General features: G+C 46.3%; 2 protein-coding genes across 2 annotated transcripts in view; one reads left to right on the top strand and one right to left on the bottom strand.

Moving 5' to 3' along the window:
- The window catches only part of LRIG1 (leucine rich repeats and immunoglobulin like domains 1), a 108406-nt gene extending 101129 nt beyond the window's left edge, over positions 1-7277 (top strand). Inside the window, exons 16-18 of the mRNA XM_056846696.1 lie at positions 1874-2023; positions 3991-4302; positions 7071-7277. Coding sequence (XP_056702674.1) covers positions 1874-2023; positions 3991-4302; positions 7071-7261 — 653 coding nt within the window. The 3' untranslated portion in view covers positions 7262-7277. The remainder of the gene's footprint in view (positions 1-1873; positions 2024-3990; positions 4303-7070) is intronic.
- Positions 7278-13739: 6462 nt separating this feature from the next.
- The window catches only part of SLC25A26 (solute carrier family 25 member 26), a 138016-nt gene continuing 132361 nt past the window's right edge, over positions 13740-19394 (bottom strand). The window contains exon 10 of the mRNA XM_056861949.1: positions 13740-13856. Within this exon, the coding sequence (XP_056717927.1) occupies positions 13760-13856 (97 nt within the window). The 3' untranslated portion in view covers positions 13740-13759. The remainder of the gene's footprint in view (positions 13857-19394) is intronic.

The raw sequence follows: 19394 nt of genomic DNA, 5'->3' as shown, positions 1-19394 counted from the left end.
AGCAGAAGACAATAGGGATGCTGGAGAGCATCTTCAGTCCCACTTGCAATACTCGTCTGGGATCTACTGGATGGGTCTTGCATTGAGGATAGGTGTGTGGTCTTAATTACAATGCAGATTAGCTGCCCCCATCTAAAACCGAATCGGAGCCAACAAGCATGACATGTTTGTGCCCCTTTCTGTAAGTATAATTGCTTATCATCTTTACATACCTTTCCCTGCAGACTTTCCTTCACACACATTAATATTCTATAGTCCAGGAGTGTCAAACTCAATTGTTACGAGGGCCGAATGTGACACAAATATCACTTGGTCGGGCCAGCCCATGCCTCGCCAGCCCAGATCGAGAGCAGGGAGGGGGCTGGCTCACGGGCCAGATAAGAACTCTCAAGGGGCCGGATCCAGCCTGCGGGCCTTATGTTTGACCCCCCCCCCCCCGCTATAGTCACAACCAGCAAATCACAAACAGTAAAAGTAGGATTCTGTCAAGCTATTCATTTATTATGAAACCAATACTTTGTGAAATTGTGGGTGGGAAAGGAATACAATAGATTAGATTAGATCCCACAAATGGGATAGCCTGCTCTGCTCGTAGTTTTTCGGGAATTCAAATCTAGGAAAGAAGGAGAAGAGTTGGTTTTTTATACGCCGACTTTTCTCTACCACTTAAGGAAGAATCAAACCAGCTTACAATCACCTTCCCTTCCCCTCCCACAACAGACACCCTGTGAGGTGGGTGGTGCTGGGAGAGCTCTAAGAGAGCTGTTGACTAGCCCAAGGTCACCCAGCTGGCTTCATGTGTTGGAGGCTAATCTGGTGAACTGGATTTGTTTCCCCACTCCATCGCTCATGTGGAGGAGTGGGGAATCAAACCCAGTTCTCCAGATCAGCGTCCACTGCTCCAAACCACCGCTCTTAACCACTACACCATGCTCGCTTTCCTTTTAGTATTCTGGTTATACTTACTGGAGTGATGAAGAGTCCTTGCCCTTGTGTCCCAGTAGTTGCAAGAGCCCTCTTGGTGTATTTCAGTCTTTGGAGTCATAGCTGTGCAAAGGGACATTTCCTTCAACTCCCCCATTCTAGACCTCAGAAGAATTAAAATAGTTGTTCCTCGTGACACATGGCCTTTTGTTGTTTGTGCTGTGACCCATCATAAGGCTCCAGGATGTTGCAGTTTCTTTGGATTCACTGTTTGGGAATTGCTGCTTTGCAGGGCTAGATTAAAGAGAATAGGAGCTTTGTCAGGGAGCTCATTCATCACACGCACAGTGGCCATACAGGCAAGCAGAGACGCTTCTGTAGTCTATAACATGCAACAATGTGCTATATGCATAGGTTTTCCACAATTCTGCCTTCACTCTGTTTGTCAGTGAGAACTCTGGAACAAAATTCTACTGATAAAGGTGTTTGGATTTTGTTTTGGTGAATTTGGGCAGGAATTTGAATTTATTTTAGGCTTTGGGAATGGATTATCTGGTACAGTTATTACGTCCCTCAGTGATTTTCTCCTCCTAATATGTGCACGCCCTGACCTGGATAGTCCAGGCTAGCCTGATCTTGTCAGGTCTCAGAAGCTAAGCAGGGTCGACCCTGGCAAGTACTTGGATGGGAGACCTCCTAGGAATACCAGGATCGTGATGTGGAGGCAGGCAATGGCAAACCACCACTGAACGTCTCTTGCCTTGAAAACCCCACCAGGGATCGCCGTAGGTCAGCTGTGACTTGACAGCAAAATAATAATAATGTGCACATGATTTTTGGTCAGCATGAAATCTGGGTTTTCATTTTTTGATGTGAGATCTAGTATTTTCCTCATCCTCAGAAGCTTGTGGTGCCAGTAATCAGTAGCTAGATTGTCATTCTCTTGCAGGTATTTGTCAGACTGACGCAGAGAAGAGTCCGATGGTTGATGAGGCTTCCCCTCTTGTTTATCAGCAGCCAAAACTATACCTTGGATATAATAAAGAAACTTGGAAAGCAGACAATGTAGCTAATGGGATGCTTGCTACAGACAAGACAGGTACGCAGTGTGATTTTCAAGGGAGCCATTTGTGTCCATTCACATTAACAGAAACCACCAGAGAATCAAAGCAACGGTTTAAAACTTACAGAGAAATGTGTTTTATCCATCAGTGTTAGGTTTCAGGTTGTGTTTCCTCCCCCCAGTTACTGGTGAGCAGCATAAAACTAACAAGTTGCAAAAAGCACCTGCTGTGTTAGTCCAAAAAAAGACAATTGTCTAGGAAGTTTTCCTGTAGAGACTCCTCTGAAATAAGCAGGAGCTCTGTCAGAGCCTCATACTTCCACCTGGGTCTTGTCCCTTTCAGGAGGGGTGAAGGTAAGAGAACTTCTCCCAGGGTTGTGACCCAGAATGCTTCATCTGATATCATGTATCAAATTAGTTGCCATTGGCAAGAAAAGACAGAAGGTTGGCAGAAGGTCCAGTGGACCTTCTGGAGCCCTTCCAAAGTTTGCTGTCTACAGCAAAACACAATTTATGAGTTCTGCAGTTGTCAATTCCAGACTATGAGCAGTTAATTAATTGCAGACGTAGAAGAAATTAAAATGTTTGGCTTGAAGCAAGCAAATGGTGGCTGGGGAGGGGGCTCTTAACCGTTCTCCAGCTCAGTAGCTTTACCCTGCAACATTCTTCCCCAGCGTGGTGTAGTGGTTAGAAGCGGGGGACTCTAATCTGCTGAACCGGGTTTGACTCCCCACTCCTCCACATGAGCGTTGGACTCTAATCTGCTGAACCGGGTTTGATTCTCCATTCCTCCAGATGAAGCCTGCTGGGAGACCTTGAGCCAGTCATAGTTCTCTCCGAACTCTCTCAGCCCCACCTACCTCACAAGGTGTCTGATGTGGGTAGAAGAAAGGAAGGCGATTGTAAGCCAGTTTGAGTCTGACTTACAATTGCTAGAGAAAATTGTTATATAAAACCCAACTCCTCCTCCTCCTCCTCTTCTTCCAAACACACATCTAGAATGCTGGCAGAAGGCCAAGCAGCTAGAGGAGGGAACTGCAGGAGAAGCACCACAGACAGGGGAAAGATTAAGCACCCCTTTCCCTTTGATGTTTCCCCACTTCCAGTTGCACAACTGCTTTGCAGCTATTAAGCGGAGACATGGGTTCCCAACCCAGGACTCTGGCTACTGTCTTATTTCTGCCGACCTGTGTTTTGTTGCTGAAATAAAAATTCTGTGTTAACGTAAGACAGATTCTGCAACCAAAAAAAGCTAGATTCTGTGACCTGCATAAACGACACTATCTAAGCATATTGCCTGGTTGTTCTTATCTTGCATAATTTATTTTCATCTTGCTAGCCCCAAGAGCCCCGTGGTGCAGAGTGGTGGTAAGCTGCAGTACTGCAGTCCAAGCTCTGCTCACGACCTGAGTTCGATCCAGACGGAAGTTGGTTTCAGGTAGCCGGCTCAAGGTTGACTCAGCCTTCCATCCTTCCGAGGCCGGTGAAATGAGTACCCAGCTTGCTGGGGATAAAGGGAAGTTGACTAGGGAAGGCACTGGCAAACCACCCTGTAAACAAAGTCTTCCTAGTAAACGTCGGGATGTGACGTCACCCCATGGGTCAGGAATGACCCAGTGCTTGCACAGGGGACCTTTACCTTTAGCCCCAAGGTGAAATACGGAGTACTGGAGCCCCACACCTGGCTGCTGTTATTCTGTGTTGCCTCTGACTCCCCAGAGTCCACTCATTTCAGTGTCTTTACAGCCATAGGGACTGGAGAGTTTCCTTTTTTAGAAAGATGAGATTTTTCTGTAATCTGTATTCAGCCCTTCTCTGGCTTTTTAAATACTGCTGCAAGAACACAGCTTCGACTACCATCAAGTATGAAAAGACTACTCCGAGCTCTGAGAAAACAAACCAGCCCACAAAATTGGCTTTGCCCATTCCTCTATCATGTAGCTGCTCCAACTGCCAACTCATTGCTTCCCCCCCCCCCTCTGTTTTTGTCTCTCTCTACCCAGGGTACAGCTTGCCAGTTGTATGCACCGACTGCAGCGGGAGCACCGATAACACGAGCGTCACCATTTATCCCAAGGATCCCTATTATTATCCTCCAGCTGTGGAGAACGTACATCCAAATCCATCCAGTAGCCAGGACTCCAAGAGGCATGACGACAGCATGCCTGCTGCTAGCTGTCAAAGTCCTCCAAAGTGCAATGGGAGCGTCAGCAACAGTGACAGCCCGTCAGAGGTCAGAGGGACCATCTACCCTAGTAACCACGACAGAATGCCAGCCACTAGCCCAAGTAAACTGCTTCAGGAGGAGAGCAAAGGTATCTATTGTGTGTGTGTGGTGGGGGGGGGGGGGCGGAACTGGTTACCTTTCCCATGCGATCTTACATCCAGTTTAGGTTATGGAGGGACACAGTTTGTTAGAGCAGCAATCCACGAGTGTGCATTAGATGCTTCCACAGAGGGGTCTTGCAGAAAAAGTCTTGTGACTGGAGAATAGAATCAGGCTTTTTATGAGGGGTCCTTAGGCAATATCTGTTTGGGGGCATGTTACTAGGGAAGAAAGGGGGCTACACAAATGGGATGTTCAGTACTGCAATGAGGGAGGAACACTTCTGGGGTGTGTGTGGGGGGGGAGAACTGAACTAAGATTGCCCATCTTAGGATGCCAATGTTACACTATTTTACCTGGTCATTTATTATTGGGGCCAAACATCATTGGTCGCTTTTCTGGACCTGTATTGCTTTTGGGTTGAATTTTAGGATCTGTCCTATAATTGGGGAAGTTGGGGTTGTTCTGTGATTTATTAAGATCATCCCTCCCATTGGAGAAATGAGAGTTGGATCTGGATGAAGTAACTAGATTACCTGGGTCAGGGGTCGGCAAACTCATTAGTCAGAAGAGCCAAATATCAACAGTACAACGATTGAGATTTCTTTTGAGAGCCACATTTCTTAAACTTAAACTATATAGGTAGGTACACTGTTTATTAACTTAATAAACTTTAAGTTTAAGTTTTAAGTCTTAATTAAGTTTTAAGTCTTAATTAAACTATAGGTACACTGAATAAAACTTGATATCATACTTAATAGTGATCTTATTTATTGATAAAAATTAAATTGTAAGTCCCTTCCGTTTCCCCCTCCCCATCCGGAGTCCTCGTCTGGAGGCCTGGTCAACCACCATAAAAGCCTATTGGTAGACCTGGTTCCGGCTGAGTCCCATTGGGAGGCCAGGTCTACCCATTGGCTTTCTTGGCAGTAGACCTGGCCTCCGGAGGCCCATAGAAGCCAATTGGTAGACCTGGCCTCTGAAGGGGGACTTTTCCCCTCCTCGGAGACAGGTCTACCGCCAAGAAAGCCAGTGGGTAGACATGGCGTCCCAATGGGACTCAGACGGAGGCCAGGTCTACCAAAGGAACCCCTCCCCGCCCAACAGCTGATAGGCGGGGGGGGGCAGAAACCGCCGAGCTGCCCGCCCAGCAATCATGCGGCTAGAGGGGAGGGGAGGCTTTAGCCTCCCAACCATTGAGGGCAAGGGAAAGGGGGACCCGGCCATTCTCCACGGTGTGTGTGTGGGGGGGAGAGACAGTGCGCCCGCGCTCTCTCTCAGGCGCACCGGCTCCGCAGCCCGGCTGCAGGGGCGAGCGGGCGCAAGATCAGGGGCTCCGAACCAAGTTCAGAGAGCCGCACTCAACGGGCCAAAGAGCCGCATGCGGCTCTGGAGCCGCAGTTTTGAGACCCCTGACCTGGGTTATGTAAAAAAAAAAAAAAAAGTAGCAGTGGTAGTAAAGCTTGGTCTTCCATTCACTCATTCCAAAAGGGAAACAAAATCTTCAGTATTTTTTCTAGTGTTCCCAAAATTTCCCGATTTTTTTCATGCTGTCCATTTTGAATGAGGGAAAACCTTGTCTTTCACTCTTTCTAAAAAAGAAAATATTTTGTTAAGAGGGTTTTTTCCCCATTGCTCTCCAGCATTTCCAGCATGGTGTAGTGGTTAAGAGTGGTGGACTCTCATCTGGAGAAACAGGTTTGATTCCCCACTCCTCTACTTGAAACCTGCTGGGTGACCTTGGGCTAGTCTCAGTTCTCTCAGAACCTACCTCACAAGGTGCCTGTTGTGAGGAGGGGAAGGAAAGGCTGCTTAGAGACTCCTGTTGGTAGAGAAAAGCGGGGTATAAAAACCAACTTCTTCCTCCTCCTACTCCCAATGTCTCCATCGGAAAAATTAAGGAAGTTCTCAGACGTTTTCACGTTATACTTTCTGAGTAAGAAAACCCTTGCGTTAAAATTTCATGCTATACATTTAAGAACGACTGAAATACAAGACAAGTATTTTTTACTCATTGTTCTCCCAAATGTCCCTGTATTTTGATTGGAAAAATTGAAAAGAAGTCCCCAAAATAACAGTGGGGAAAACATTTTTTCCATGAAATGTTCCTGTCCCCCCTCCCCCAAAAAAACTTCACGTCTCTAGAGAATCTGGGATGCATTTGTTCTTGCGGCAGGCATGGTAAGGTCTTCCATTCCAAACTTTGGGAAGGCCCTGCATCAAGTGGCTCATGGGGACAATGCTGGTTCTCAGGGGTTATAGTCCTATTAGTGGGTCCAGACTTGAGTAGGTACCCAACCCCAGCTTGAGCCAGCGTGGTGTAGTGGTTAAGAGCGGTGGTTTGAAGCGGTGGACTCTGATCTGGAGAACCAGGTTTGATTCCCCACTCCTCCACTTGAGCGGCGGAGGCTAATCTGGTGAACCAGGTTGGTTTCCCCACTTCTACACATGAAGCCAGCTGGGTGACCTTAGGCTAGTCACAGTTCTCTTGGAGCTCTCTAAGCCCCACCTACCTCACAGGGTATCTGTTGAGGGGAAGGGAAGGTGATTGTAAGCCGGTTTGACTTTTTCTTAAGTGGTAGAGAAAGTCGGCATATAAAAACCAACTCTTCTTCTTTCCTCTGGCAGTAGACATAGATGAAAATAGTGACCTTTGGTTAGGTTGCAGCTGGGCTTTTTATTTTTGCCATGGCCAGAAGAGACAACTGGGTGACTCCTGCCTTCATTCTCTAAAATCTACATTGGGTTTGCTTGCAGGTCCTTCACAACCTTTATCGAAGTCTTCTGAGTCTCACAACATTCTGCCGCCTTTCGAAGACTCAGTCAGGCTCTCTGTTAGGACAGCTGAACTATCGCAGACGTTACCAGCAGTGGAAGCTAAACAAACTCTTCTTCTCAATGGACACTTACCAAGGTCATGTGACTCCCTTCACGAGTTCAGCCACTGAAGATCACGATGGACAGAGAAAACTGCTCCGTGCAAATAAGCGGAACATACTATATGTATCTACGGATTTCTTTGCACAGAATATCTAAGCTACTTCTACCTCAGGTTCTCAACTGACAGCCTCTCAATGGGAAAAAAAATTAAGAGAAAATAAAATGAGGTATAAGAAGCAAGCTTGTGTGGGGGGAACAAAGCCCTTTCCAAGCGGTGCCTACTTGTACATAGTTTGAAAACTTACATGAGAAGTTTCAGAAGCTCACACATTGGCTTGCATAGAAAGCACAGAAATGCAAAAAAAAAAAGTTATTGTGTAAAGTGGGGGGAAAGTGTATTTGGTAAATTTGTACATAAGAGTTTTCATATATATATATAATCTATATATATATTATATATATCTTCTAACAGAGTTATTTTATTCCTTGTTGCATGATCGAATCGAGTGAAATTGTTCAATGTTGACTACATTTTCTCGCTACACGGTTGCTTCCCCCCCCCCCCCCCGGCCGTTTTTCCCCCTCGAGAGTAATCATTCTGGTGCCTTACTTGGATCTTCAAGGTCAGGCCCATATTTTAATGGAGCAGGCCTTGCTGGCGGAATTTCGTAGCAAACAGGTTCGCTACTTCAGTTACAGATGATTCCCCAGCAATGTTGCGCTTGACCTTTACATTGAGATCTTCTATTATTTCAGCATCACTAGGCAGACTGCCCTGAGAGGAACTCAGAGGCAAGTTTCTTGAAATGAATGGGAAGCTCACCTGTGGGGAGTGCTTTGCGTAGTTCTCATCCAAGGCAATGGGACTTCTCACAGGTGACTGGTGGTGGTGGGGAGCTGGCAAATCTTTTCAACGGCAGAACCCACAATGCCGGTCATGCACACATAAACATCCAGTGGACTTTAAACATGTTTTAGATGCACAGATCAGGTGGGCAGGATCAGAGTTTGTTTGTTGCACTAGTTGAGATTTATGCATCCCAGTGGAACCCCATTAAAATGTTGGTTAGCTTCTTTTTTTAAAATGAGGAAAGAAACCTCTCTGGATTTTGTATTGTCTATTTAAGTTCCTCCAGGAATTAAGAACAACTATTCATAGGCTGTAACCACAATAAGCTACTGTTTTTTTTTTAATTATAGTGCTTTGAGAGCTGTTGTTTAAAGCGCTACTAAAAAGCAAACATGAAAAGGCGGACATGGACAGAAAGAACTGTTTTACTTAAAAATTGACCTTTTTTATCGGTTTTTGTAGGTTATCCAGGCTGTGTGACCGGGGTCTTGGTATTTTTTTCCTGACGTTTCGCCAGCAGCTGTGGCAGGCATCTTCAGAGGAGTAACGCTGAAGGACAGTGTCTCAGTGTCAAGTGTGTAGGAAGAGTAATATATAGTCAGAAGGGGGTTGGGTTTGAGCTGAGTCATTGACCTGCAAAGTATTAAAGGTAATGTGCTAATCATTGCAGGACAATGACTCAGCTCAAACCCAACCCCCTTCTGACTATATATTACTCTTCCTACACACTTGATACTGAGAGACACTGTCCTTCAGCGTTACTCCTCTGAAGATGCCTGCCACAGCTGCTGGCGAAACGTCAGGAAAGAAAATACCAAGACCACGGTCACACAGAACCGATGAACTCTGACCGTGAAAGCCTTCGACAATATTTTGACCTTTTTTACTTTATAGAAGTGCTGCTTCTCTTGATGTTTGTACCTGTGTAACAAAAATATCAGGGTGTTGTTGTTTTTTGCCCTATTTTTAGTTAAGGATTGTTGCATTTAATTCATGATACAGAAGGGAAAGATTTCTCTCTCTTTTTAAAGCCATGATTGAATGGCCACTTTTAGAGAAGCGAAGCAGCTGAGAAGGGGGGAACACTCCTCATTTTTGACCAGTATACCAAATTCCCATGATCATTGGGGCAACAGAACTGTGTTCAAGGCCCCAATTCAGGAACTCTCGCTGGGATGGAACATACAACTGTGCCCTAAACTAGTTCTCAATAACCAATGAGCAGCCTTGTGGTTGGCTTTGTAGGCATCTCAGCCATGATGCACTCTTTCAAATATTTAAGGGTGTTCAGTTGTTTCATGCAGCAACCTTTTTCTCAACCCTTTTCCCTATTAGAAAACCTCCTTACTGAAGGAGGTCATGTACGATATATCCCAGTACATTCTTCCCAGACTCAGGCTGCCTTGTTGGCTTATAGGAAGCAACCAGTTGTTGGGGGTGGGGGAAGGTCTGCCACCTGTAATTTATCCTGAAGGTTTGACAGGGAAGGGACACTTCAGTAAGAAAACTGCTCAAACACACACGGTTTCCCCATAAAGCTTGCTAGGGCTGTAGACATCTACTCATTTTGTATATCCCTTAAAATAGTCTTACCCATCCCGCTGCCTACCCAAACTACAAGAGACATGGGGGTTGTAAAGCAAGGACATTAAGCCAATAGTGTGTGGGAAGGTGGGGTGAGGGAAGAAGTACAAACTAAGACAAAAATTTGCCACCAACTTTTTAGCTGAAGCTGGCCTTTATGAAGCAATGCATAATGGCGCAAGCTGTCTATCTCTTATCCCTTCTGGATGGTTGATACTTGCACTTTGTAGTAGGCGACTAATTATGTGAAGTGCCAACTGATAGCTATTGAGGGATTTCTTTTAAGTGGCATTTCCCCCCTTGATTTGAAAGGAAGCGAGACGTTTATAAAGGGGAGGCAAACAAGTCACGATTGGTTCATAGGACATGAGCACAGAGAGGCATAGGAAAAAAACAAAGTTGTCACCATTGGAAAGGCTGAACACACTTGCCACATTAACAGTTTTTTTGGGGGGGTTGTATCTTTTGATACGGTTAACTGTTTAAATAATGTTACTTCCACTAAATATGTGAATCTGCTGCTTCTGAGAGGCAATGTGAAAGAGGAAGTATTACTTTTGTGTACAAAGTTATTTATTTATTAGAAAATTTTGGTACAATGTTGTACATTGAGAAGTACATTGTAAAAATATTGGAAGTGTCTAACAAACAGCATTGAAGTGTCTTTAATAAAGGTTCATTTATAATATCGCTGGAGTTTTTGTCTAGATGGAGCTCCAATTTTTTTTCCTTTTAGAAGAGAGAAAAAGCTCACATTGCTATACCATTTAGGATCTCCACGATCCCTCTGAATATCAATGTCGTAAGACGTTTGGGAAGACTCAGAAGACATATGCTGTGTGTCTGCCCCATGAGGTATGGAATTCTCTCCCATTCCTCCATCAGACAACTTGTACTAATTGGTCCAAAGCAACTGAAGTCTCTGGTCTGTGCCATTTCCTCCCTACTACCAATGCCGTGCCATCTACTTCAGACTACATTTAAACATATGAAAAGTTTTACTCAGTGTTCAAAGCAGACTTTCTCCTTCCTGGCTCCAGAGGACCAGTTTTTGTTCAGACCTTACATACTTGGATACACATGAACACATGAAGCTGCCTTATACTGAATCAGACCCTTGGTCCATCAAAGTCAGTACTGTCTACTCAGACCGGCAGCAGTTCTCCAGGGTCTCAGGCAAAGGTCTTTCACATCACCTACTTGCCTAGTCCCTTTAACTGGAGATACCAGGGATTGAACCTGGGACCTTCTGCATGCCAAGCTGATGCTCTATCACTGAGCCACGGCCCCTCCTCTGATGCTTAACTTCGCTTGTGCCTCAGTATCTGCTCTCATCACCGCTTCAAGGCCTAATGGCTGCTTGAAGAGCTTGCTAGGCCCTACCGATCAGTCACTGCCGCCTAGTCCTGGGAATACATCATCTCGCAGAAGATTCAACACAGGCAGAACTTTCCCATACATAGAAGGTGCAGTACCTTCCCACTCAACAAAGGCTGACGCATCTGGAGCTTGGGGAAAGACTGCTGGGATCAAAACGGGGGGGGGGCAGTCAAAGAGGGTTTATAAACTTTATGATCAGTGTAGAGAGGAGAGGATGAAACAGGCCTACAAATTCACACTACTGTGCTAAAATTCAAAGCAGCCCGATGGAATGAACCAGCAGTAAGTATAAAATTGACAAAAGGAAATAATTTTCCGTATGAAAATTTACCACCACAAGAGTTTGCTTTCCAGTTGCCCCTTTCTATTTGAGGCTTGGTCTGCTTCCAATGAGGCCACGACAGGTCCTGGTGGCTGTGAGTCTAGGGGCGAGGGCTCAAGGATGCAAAAAGACAAGAGAACTGTTTGGGTGTATTTGTATAGGTGTGTATTCAACCTTCCAGTTAAGGAAAAATGTACTTCCAATGGAAGTCATTTCTCCCCAGTTATATTAATTAGCATGCTTGCAATGTATATTGGTCCTTGGAGTCAAGTGAACACATGAAAACATGAAGCTGTCTTATACTGAATCAGACCCTTGGTCCATCAAAGTCAGTATTGTCTACTCAGACTGGCAGCAGCTCTCCAGGGTCTCAGGCTGAGGTCTTTCACATCACCTACTTGCCTAGTTCCTTTAACTGGAGATGGCGGGGATTGAACCTGGGAACTCCTGCATGCAAAGCAGATGCTCTACCAGTGAGCCACGGCCCCTCCCTTCCTCCCATTCCTTCCTCCTGCCACCCAATTTTTTTTAACAGTGAGCCAATTTTCCTAAGCACTAGACTGAAGAGATCCAAACCTCAAAGTGCTTGGTGTGGATTCTGGATGGGTACTCCCCCACCCCCTCCAAGTTCTTAGTAATGTCCTTGGGACCAGTATGGACCTGGAAAGATGGAATTATACTCAAGCCTGTAACCAGGGATTAACTTTGAAACACAGAAAGTGGGACACTAAAGCATATCCCGTTGGAGAGAGGAGCCCCCACTTACAAGTACAAAGCGGTTTAATTCACTGCTTCGTGACTGAAGCTCATTCTCACATTTGTGAGACTAGACCCCATAGTTTGGGACAGGGTTTTCTAGCAAGCCCATCTTCATAATCTATAAAGGAGAGAACTTCTCACAACTGCAGACTGCAGTTGTCCTGCATTAAGTATATCCCATATATCATCAAGCCCACCTTGCTCCATGGATTGCAGTGGGTTTGAGTGCATTTGGCTATCTTGGACTATGGCCTTAGGCTGCAACTGAAAGAATATCTTTTGACACACTTGTGACCCCAACATAAGTGACTCTTCAAAGAGCAGCTCCTCATGTTGCATCGCATGCTGCTTTGGAAACCCGAAAGTTTCACAGATGGGTTTGTCAAGGAGGAGGAGGCAGGAATCAAAAATCCAACTGTACAGACCACTTGCCCTGAGCTGGATGGCCCAGGCTAGCCTGATCTCATCAGAACTTGGAAGCTAGGCGGGGTCACCCCCTGGTTAGAACTTGAATGGGAAACCACCACGGAAGTCCAGGGCTGCTACGCAGAGGCAGGCTATGGGAAACCACCTCTGTTCATCTCTTGCCTTGAAAACCCTCCCGGGTTGCAATACGTCAGCTGTTCCTTGATGGCACTTTCTCTCACCACAGATAACCTGCTGTGCTACCATGAGGCTTGTGGGCATACACAGAAAGCTGCGCCTCACACCCTCCATGACAGTCCCCACCAAACTTCCATTCTGCTGCTGTGCTATAAATGGACTGTGAATGTCCCCTTTAGTCAACGAGTAGCAGGTGAACTTGCTGCCATTTAATCTGTCCCTCGCTCGCCGTCCACAGTCTCCTTTCTCATGTTCGGTGATTTTTGTGCTGCTTTAGAGGCAGGGGAGTGGAAAGAAAAGAAAGAGCTGGGCTTGGTTTCTTTTTCACAGGCAACATTGTTAGACAGTAAAATAATACAACATTGTACTTTTACTGGAGAAATCTGAGTCTAATTAAAAAAGGCAGCCTTGCTTATCCAAGCAAGAATGCTTGCTATGCACCTGCAGGTATGAACAGTGGTTTAAACTTTCCAAGCGGGGTCCAAACAAGAAACAAATGGCCTCCCCCCCCTTTTTATATTTCGAGGGAGAGGAAGACCCACAACCTATTCTGCCTGGGGTTTTTTGGAGAAGAGCAGGCCTGCAGTTGTACCCAGTCTTCCTGAGCGCCACTATCGAGTTGTCATGAAATAAAAGGTTCTTCTCCGTGCAGTCACGTCACTCCTGCTGCGTCCTTCTTACTCGCACATCCTTCTCCCTGAATGAGTTCTTATAATAATGCCTTTCAGGCACAGGGCTGGGTCCCATAAAATGGACTGCTTGCCCCCAAATATCGCCTTTCTTGGCACACTTCTTCCAGTGAGCTCACTGCTAGCACAGGGGTTTCCATACAGGGAAATTGTTTATTAGGGGAAACGGAATTAAGGGTTTTCTTTTCTTTCTTTTTGCAAACAGTGAGAATAGTGTCCAGGCTGTTGAACAGCTGCTGAGCCACAGGAGGCCAGCAAGGGTGGGGGGCGGGGAGGACTGTGGGAAAGTAAAAGAGGATCTTCACGAATGTGTTTTTTTTAGGGAGGGGAAAAAATCCACACGGCTCCTCAGTAGTTCAGCTTGAGCCTCAGGGCCGGCTCACAACAGCAAACGGCGTATCTTGTCATACGTCCCAAGGAAAATGAAGCCTCCAAGACTGATGGCCGACATTCGAGGGACAACACCTGCGAACAACCTGAAAGGACAGAAGGATAAAGAAAGGATTATTCCACCTTTTCCAGAAAGCTGCACCCAAAGGCAGGCTTGCTTGGCTTAATAAAAATGTGTGTGTTAAGTGCCATCAAGTCGCTTCCAACTTATGGCGACCCTATGAATCAATGTCCTCCAAAATGTCCTATCTTTGACAGCCTTGCTCAGATCTTGCAAACTGAGGGCAGTGGCTTCCTTTATAGAGTCAATCCATCTCTTGTTGGGTCTTCCTCTTTTCCTGCTGCCCTCAACTTTTCCTAGCATGACTGTCTTCCAGTGACTCTTGTCTTCTCATTAACAAAAATACATGACAATATATCCCATCAAAAATCTAGACACCATTAGAATAATCTGATAATTTCCAGCATTACTGTCATGCCAGTGGTAAGTGCTGGAGCACTTACCACTTATTCTATGCACCCTTCTCCCCCAGCGGCGGCCATCTGAGTCCATTTGGGGCTCTCCATGATCTTTAAAAAGCCCAATCCCTGTAGCTGCTGCTTAGCTGGAGGGAAACTGGGTTGGGTTGAGGAAACTTGGGCCCAACTTGTTCAAACACTGAAAATTAAGTTTGGCCCTTAAATTTTCTGAAAATTAATCTGCTTAAGAGAGCCTCTAAACTGCTATAGTCAATTTGTTTTTCCTGTGATAATTTTTTAATGGATATTTTATTACAATTTTATCCGGGGGGTTTTCGCACTCTAATATATTTTTAACACTTTTAGACAGTGGTTAAAGTATTTCAATGGTCATAAAAGCAGAATATAAAACATTTTATTTAAACCAATAAATTAAATAAAGGTCTCAATGAGGCAGAGGGCACAGCCCTTCCCAATCAAAGGGGGGAGAGGAACGGCTCTTCAGGCAGCCTCCACCTCAGGAAGCCTGCAGCATGAGTCACAAAAGCAACTCCCTCCCACATAATCTTGAGAGTCAGTGTGGTTTAGTGGTTAGTTTCAGACTAGGATCTAGGAGATCCAGGTTCGAATCCCCACTTGGACATGGAAGCTTGCTGGGTGGCCTTGGGACAGCCATACACTGTCAGCCTAACATACCTTACAGGGTTGTTGTGAGAACAATGTGGCAGAGAGGGGAGCAATGTTATCCACTTTGGGTTCCCACTGTGGAGAAAGGTGGGATATACATGAAGTTAATTAATTAATTTTCCCAGCCTAAATTTTGCAGCTACTGTCTGGCTTTCTTGTGGGTCTGCTTGTGATACACTTAGTGAATGGATCCCAAAAATAAAAAGTGTGATTTCAAGCCCAACTAGATCAGGGGTGTCGAACATAAGGCCCATGGGCCGGATCCAGCCCCTTGAGAGCTCTTATCCGGCCCGCAAGCCAGCCGTGACAGACCCCCCACACACACTCTCGATCTGGGCTGGCAATGCACAGCCCGGCCCAACCAAGTGACATTTATGTCATATCCAGCCCTCGTAACAATTGAGTTCAACGCCCCTGATCTAGATGATACCATATTTTCCCAATTCTGGAGAAATCTGGAGAATTTCCCAAATCTGCATGGCACCTGATTGTGATCAGATGGCCCTGGTGGTCCCTTCCAACTCTATGATTCTATGATTCTATTATCACCTGGTAGTGAGAGATCCTTTACATGGTCAGAAGTCACCTGATGATTCTAGGAACAGATTATGGGATTGAGAACATTTTTAATAGTCAATTCTGGGAGAGCCTTGAGGAGAAAGGTACACATGATCTGCATGTGTTAAGTCATGGGAATGAGTCTGGAGCCCATGTGCTGGGAAGACTGTGTAAATATGGACATTGTAAGTAAGGAGCCATCTTGAATTTGACCCAACCAGCAAAATTTATGCATCTTCAAAGTGCCCTCCATTTGAGAAGAACATATAATGTTCCAAAATATTTGTGCATTTGAAGAAAGGGTAGATTTGCTCTGCAATTGCACCGGGGTGTGCAAACTTTCCTTTTGTCACAATATCATGTACAACTGCTTGGACCATGTAATTTATTTGTACCGACTGAAACAAAGACAAGCTATGATTGGGTAGTCCCTTGAACAACATCCAGAATATTTAAAAAAAAAAAACACCTCAGCTTGTTTCTGAATCAGCCAGGGTGCTTGGTGCAAATTTTATCATGTGAATCAAGGAGGACACACAAGGCCCATTGTAAGATGCCCATCCATCCATCAACCAACCAACCAACTTTTCCCACATGCCCTACTCATGTATAATACAGGCTCAGATCTGGGCATTGCTCTGGGCTTGAAAGGAGATAAATTCCAAATGTCTCAGGGTTATCTTGTGCATCAATGGATGGAAGCATATATAATGCCTAGATGTACCTGTTCCCAATAGTGAGTCTTTAACCATTTTTAAATGGTTAGCCTAGCATAATGCCTTCAGGCTCCCTGAACTTTTGACAGTTCTGTCAAAATTCCTCCCTACTGTGAAACACACATGTAAAAACCACCACAGAGTTTGTGTCCTGATATAGTCCTCCATAGAAACAAGCACCGCTGTGTATTTTCCTGAAATAAGGCTACATTAAATCAGCTGTTTGTCTTGCTAGGACCATGCATTACCGGCGGGCCTCTGGAAGTCTGAAGCCAGCTCTGTAATGGGCATGGATGAGTTCTCTCTCTTCCCCATTAGACTAATTCAGATGTCGAGCTTGGCGAGAGTCTTCGCTGAATTCGCTGTCTGCTGCAACCATCTTCCCTTCAGAGCCATGGCAGGCAGATGGAAATGTTTTATGGTTTCTCTAGATAGCAATTCGCTGTATTACAGTAATTATATCTTTAAAGCCAAGCAATTTGTTGCAAGGCATGTACTAACAGAACATTCCATGGGTAGATCTTGTGGCAGAATACCATTATTCTCCACAAAAATGCAGACTCCTTCCTTTAGGGTTGATGGAGACAACCTGCTGGATAAAGACCATAACCTTTATCTGGCATCTACCCATTGCTTCCACTGACTAAGGATGAATACGTTTTCCCATACATTGTCCACAACTTAAACCAGTCTCCAAGTCATGCCAATGAAGCTAGACCACCAAGGCTCTACTTGGCCATGGCTTCTTTCAGCCACAAATTAAAACAGGAGTCCAATGACACTTTAAAGGCTAACAAAGTTTCTTCTAGTATAAGCTTTTGTGAGCCAGAGCTCACCTCATCAGATGTATTGGAGTGCAAACCTATCAGGCTGATACACACACACACAACAGAAAGGTGGGTTTAGGAGGGATGTTACAAAGAGATGGCCAGGAAGAGAGCAGGATATTAACTGAATTAACGACAGTAATAATAGTTCAAAACAAGATCCAAGCTACAGAGTAATTAGTTAATAAAACTGAGTGCAAGATACACCCAAATGTTGTTAGATATAAATGAGATAAGCAGATATAATAGGAAGCTACAGAGGTCCAGCTGAAGAAGTATGAACATGTGTAAGGGACAAGATATACAAGGTATTAGTACCTATAGAAACCCACATGATTACTAAGCCTTGGAGGTGGGGTATATTATCTTGAATTTGTTAATGAATCCTAATTCAGCAATTTAGCATTCAATTCTCTCTTTGGTTCTTTTGCAAAAGAATTATAACTCTTCAGTCATGAGTTAACTATAACCACTTTTTACACAGGACGGTACAACTAACAGTCATAGAGGAACCCAGATTTGGATTGTGCTTGTGAGGGCCTTTGTGTATGTGTCTCTGCTTCCCATCACCTGCTATCAGTGAACTCGTAAAAGCAGTTCACACCTTTTGGTCTCAGGCGCCAGGCCTGATCGCCCCATGTATCTTCCCCCCCCCGCTGTTCTTCCTGTCAGTACTCCCTCAGGCCGATGTGGCCTTGGAAGTGTGATAGCTTCACCAGACTTCCTGGGACTCATCTGATGTTTTGTATTATGCCAAGCTTGTAACTTCCCATAACAATAAGTGTGAACCCCAGTGCCCCAATGCCCTGGAGTCAATATATTCTGTAAACCCGATTAGCCCCTCACTTGCAACTTGCTACCTGTGCCTGTCTCATCTCCTGATGTCTTCAATAAATCCTTTGTTTCTTTATCAACGTCTGAACATTTGATTTGGAGAAGTAAACTCAGAGAGAGGGGATCTCTCACATTAAGTTGCAAGTCCTTGCCTCTCGAACTGCTGCTGTACCTTTTGGGACAGAATGTCAGGCGATGAGGAAAACACCCCTACTACCCCTGACGCACCGGACGGATCGGTGGTACCGGAGAAACCCGATCCCAAGGAGGAGGGTGCCAAGCCAAAGAAGCCCAGGGGTCCCATCCCCGACCAAGGCCGAGGACTTTTTAACAATTGGCTGGACTCCCCCAAGGGTTGGTCTCTCTCCCGAACCACGGCGAAGGATCGCCGTTTGGCCTTTCCCAGCACGGGACTTGAAGGGGACCCGGCGCGCAAGGAGGCCCTGATGGAAGAGGAACGCAGGCAGTGGCTGGAGGATCGCCAAGCCATGCAGGAACAGATGGAGTCCATGCGGCGGGTGATGGGTGAGATGGCCGCGGCCCTAGACGCGTTGAAAGTGCAACCGCCTGCCGGCAACCCCCCGGACGGAACACCGGCAGCCCCCCCCGCGCCTCCCAGCCTCCCGTCCCGTCGGGACCTGAAAGTCACCTATGACGGTTCGGGAGACCAGTTGACTTTTTTCATGGTCCAAGTGGACATTTTTATGCGAGAACAAGGCCGCACCTTCACTTCCGAAGAGTCCCGGGTGCAGTACGTGGCTTCCCTGCTGCAAGGGGAGGCGGCCGCCTGGATGGTGTTGCAGTATGAACTCCGCTCGCCGGTGCTACGAACCCTGGATGAGTTTATGGTAGCACTCCGAAACCGCTTCGAGGACCCGACTCTGGGTGAGCGGGCTAAAGCCTCCCTGATGCAACTGCGCCAAGGGACCAAGTCGGTGGCGCAGTATGCAAGTGAGTTCCAATCACTGGCCAGCCGAATCCTGGACTGGAGTGAGGCCACTTTGGTACAGTGTTTTAGGGAGGGCCTCAACCCGGACCTCCAGCATTGGGCTTTTATGCAGGGGAACCCCCCAGATGTGGAAGGTTGGGTTCGCCACGCTTCCGACATCGAGAATCGTAAACAACTCCTGACTTTGTCCAAACAACGCGTTGGACGAGACCCGAGACCCCGGAGTGACCGGGGCCGAGACTTCCGACCGGGAGGGAGCGGGGGTCCCTCGGCCGCTGAACGCCGTAAGCGTTTTGAGACCGGCGTCTGCCTGACCTGTGGAGGAAAGGGGCACTTTGCGTCGCAATGCCCCTCTCGTGCGGGTCGTCCAAACCCCCCTCGCCAAGCCCCGACCGAACCGCAGAAGGCGGCCGCTGAGGACCAGCCCCGCCGCAGGAGCGGGCCACCGGGCCGGCGTTCGGCGCACCCTCCGCTCTCCATGCGCGCCCCCAGGATGTGATCTCCACCTCTACAGGCCCAACGGAGTCCCGGATTACAAATACTACTTTTGATTCGGACGGATCCCCGAATGCCACCACTCCATCCCCCTCTTCC

The sequence above is a fragment of the Euleptes europaea genome, chromosome 1, assembly GCF_029931775.1.
Source record: "Euleptes europaea isolate rEulEur1 chromosome 1, rEulEur1.hap1, whole genome shotgun sequence".
Lineage (NCBI taxonomy): Eukaryota > Metazoa > Chordata > Lepidosauria > Squamata > Sphaerodactylidae > Euleptes > Euleptes europaea.
Note: the sequence above shows the minus strand (reverse complement) of the source record. Positions and strands in the feature narration are given on the sequence as shown.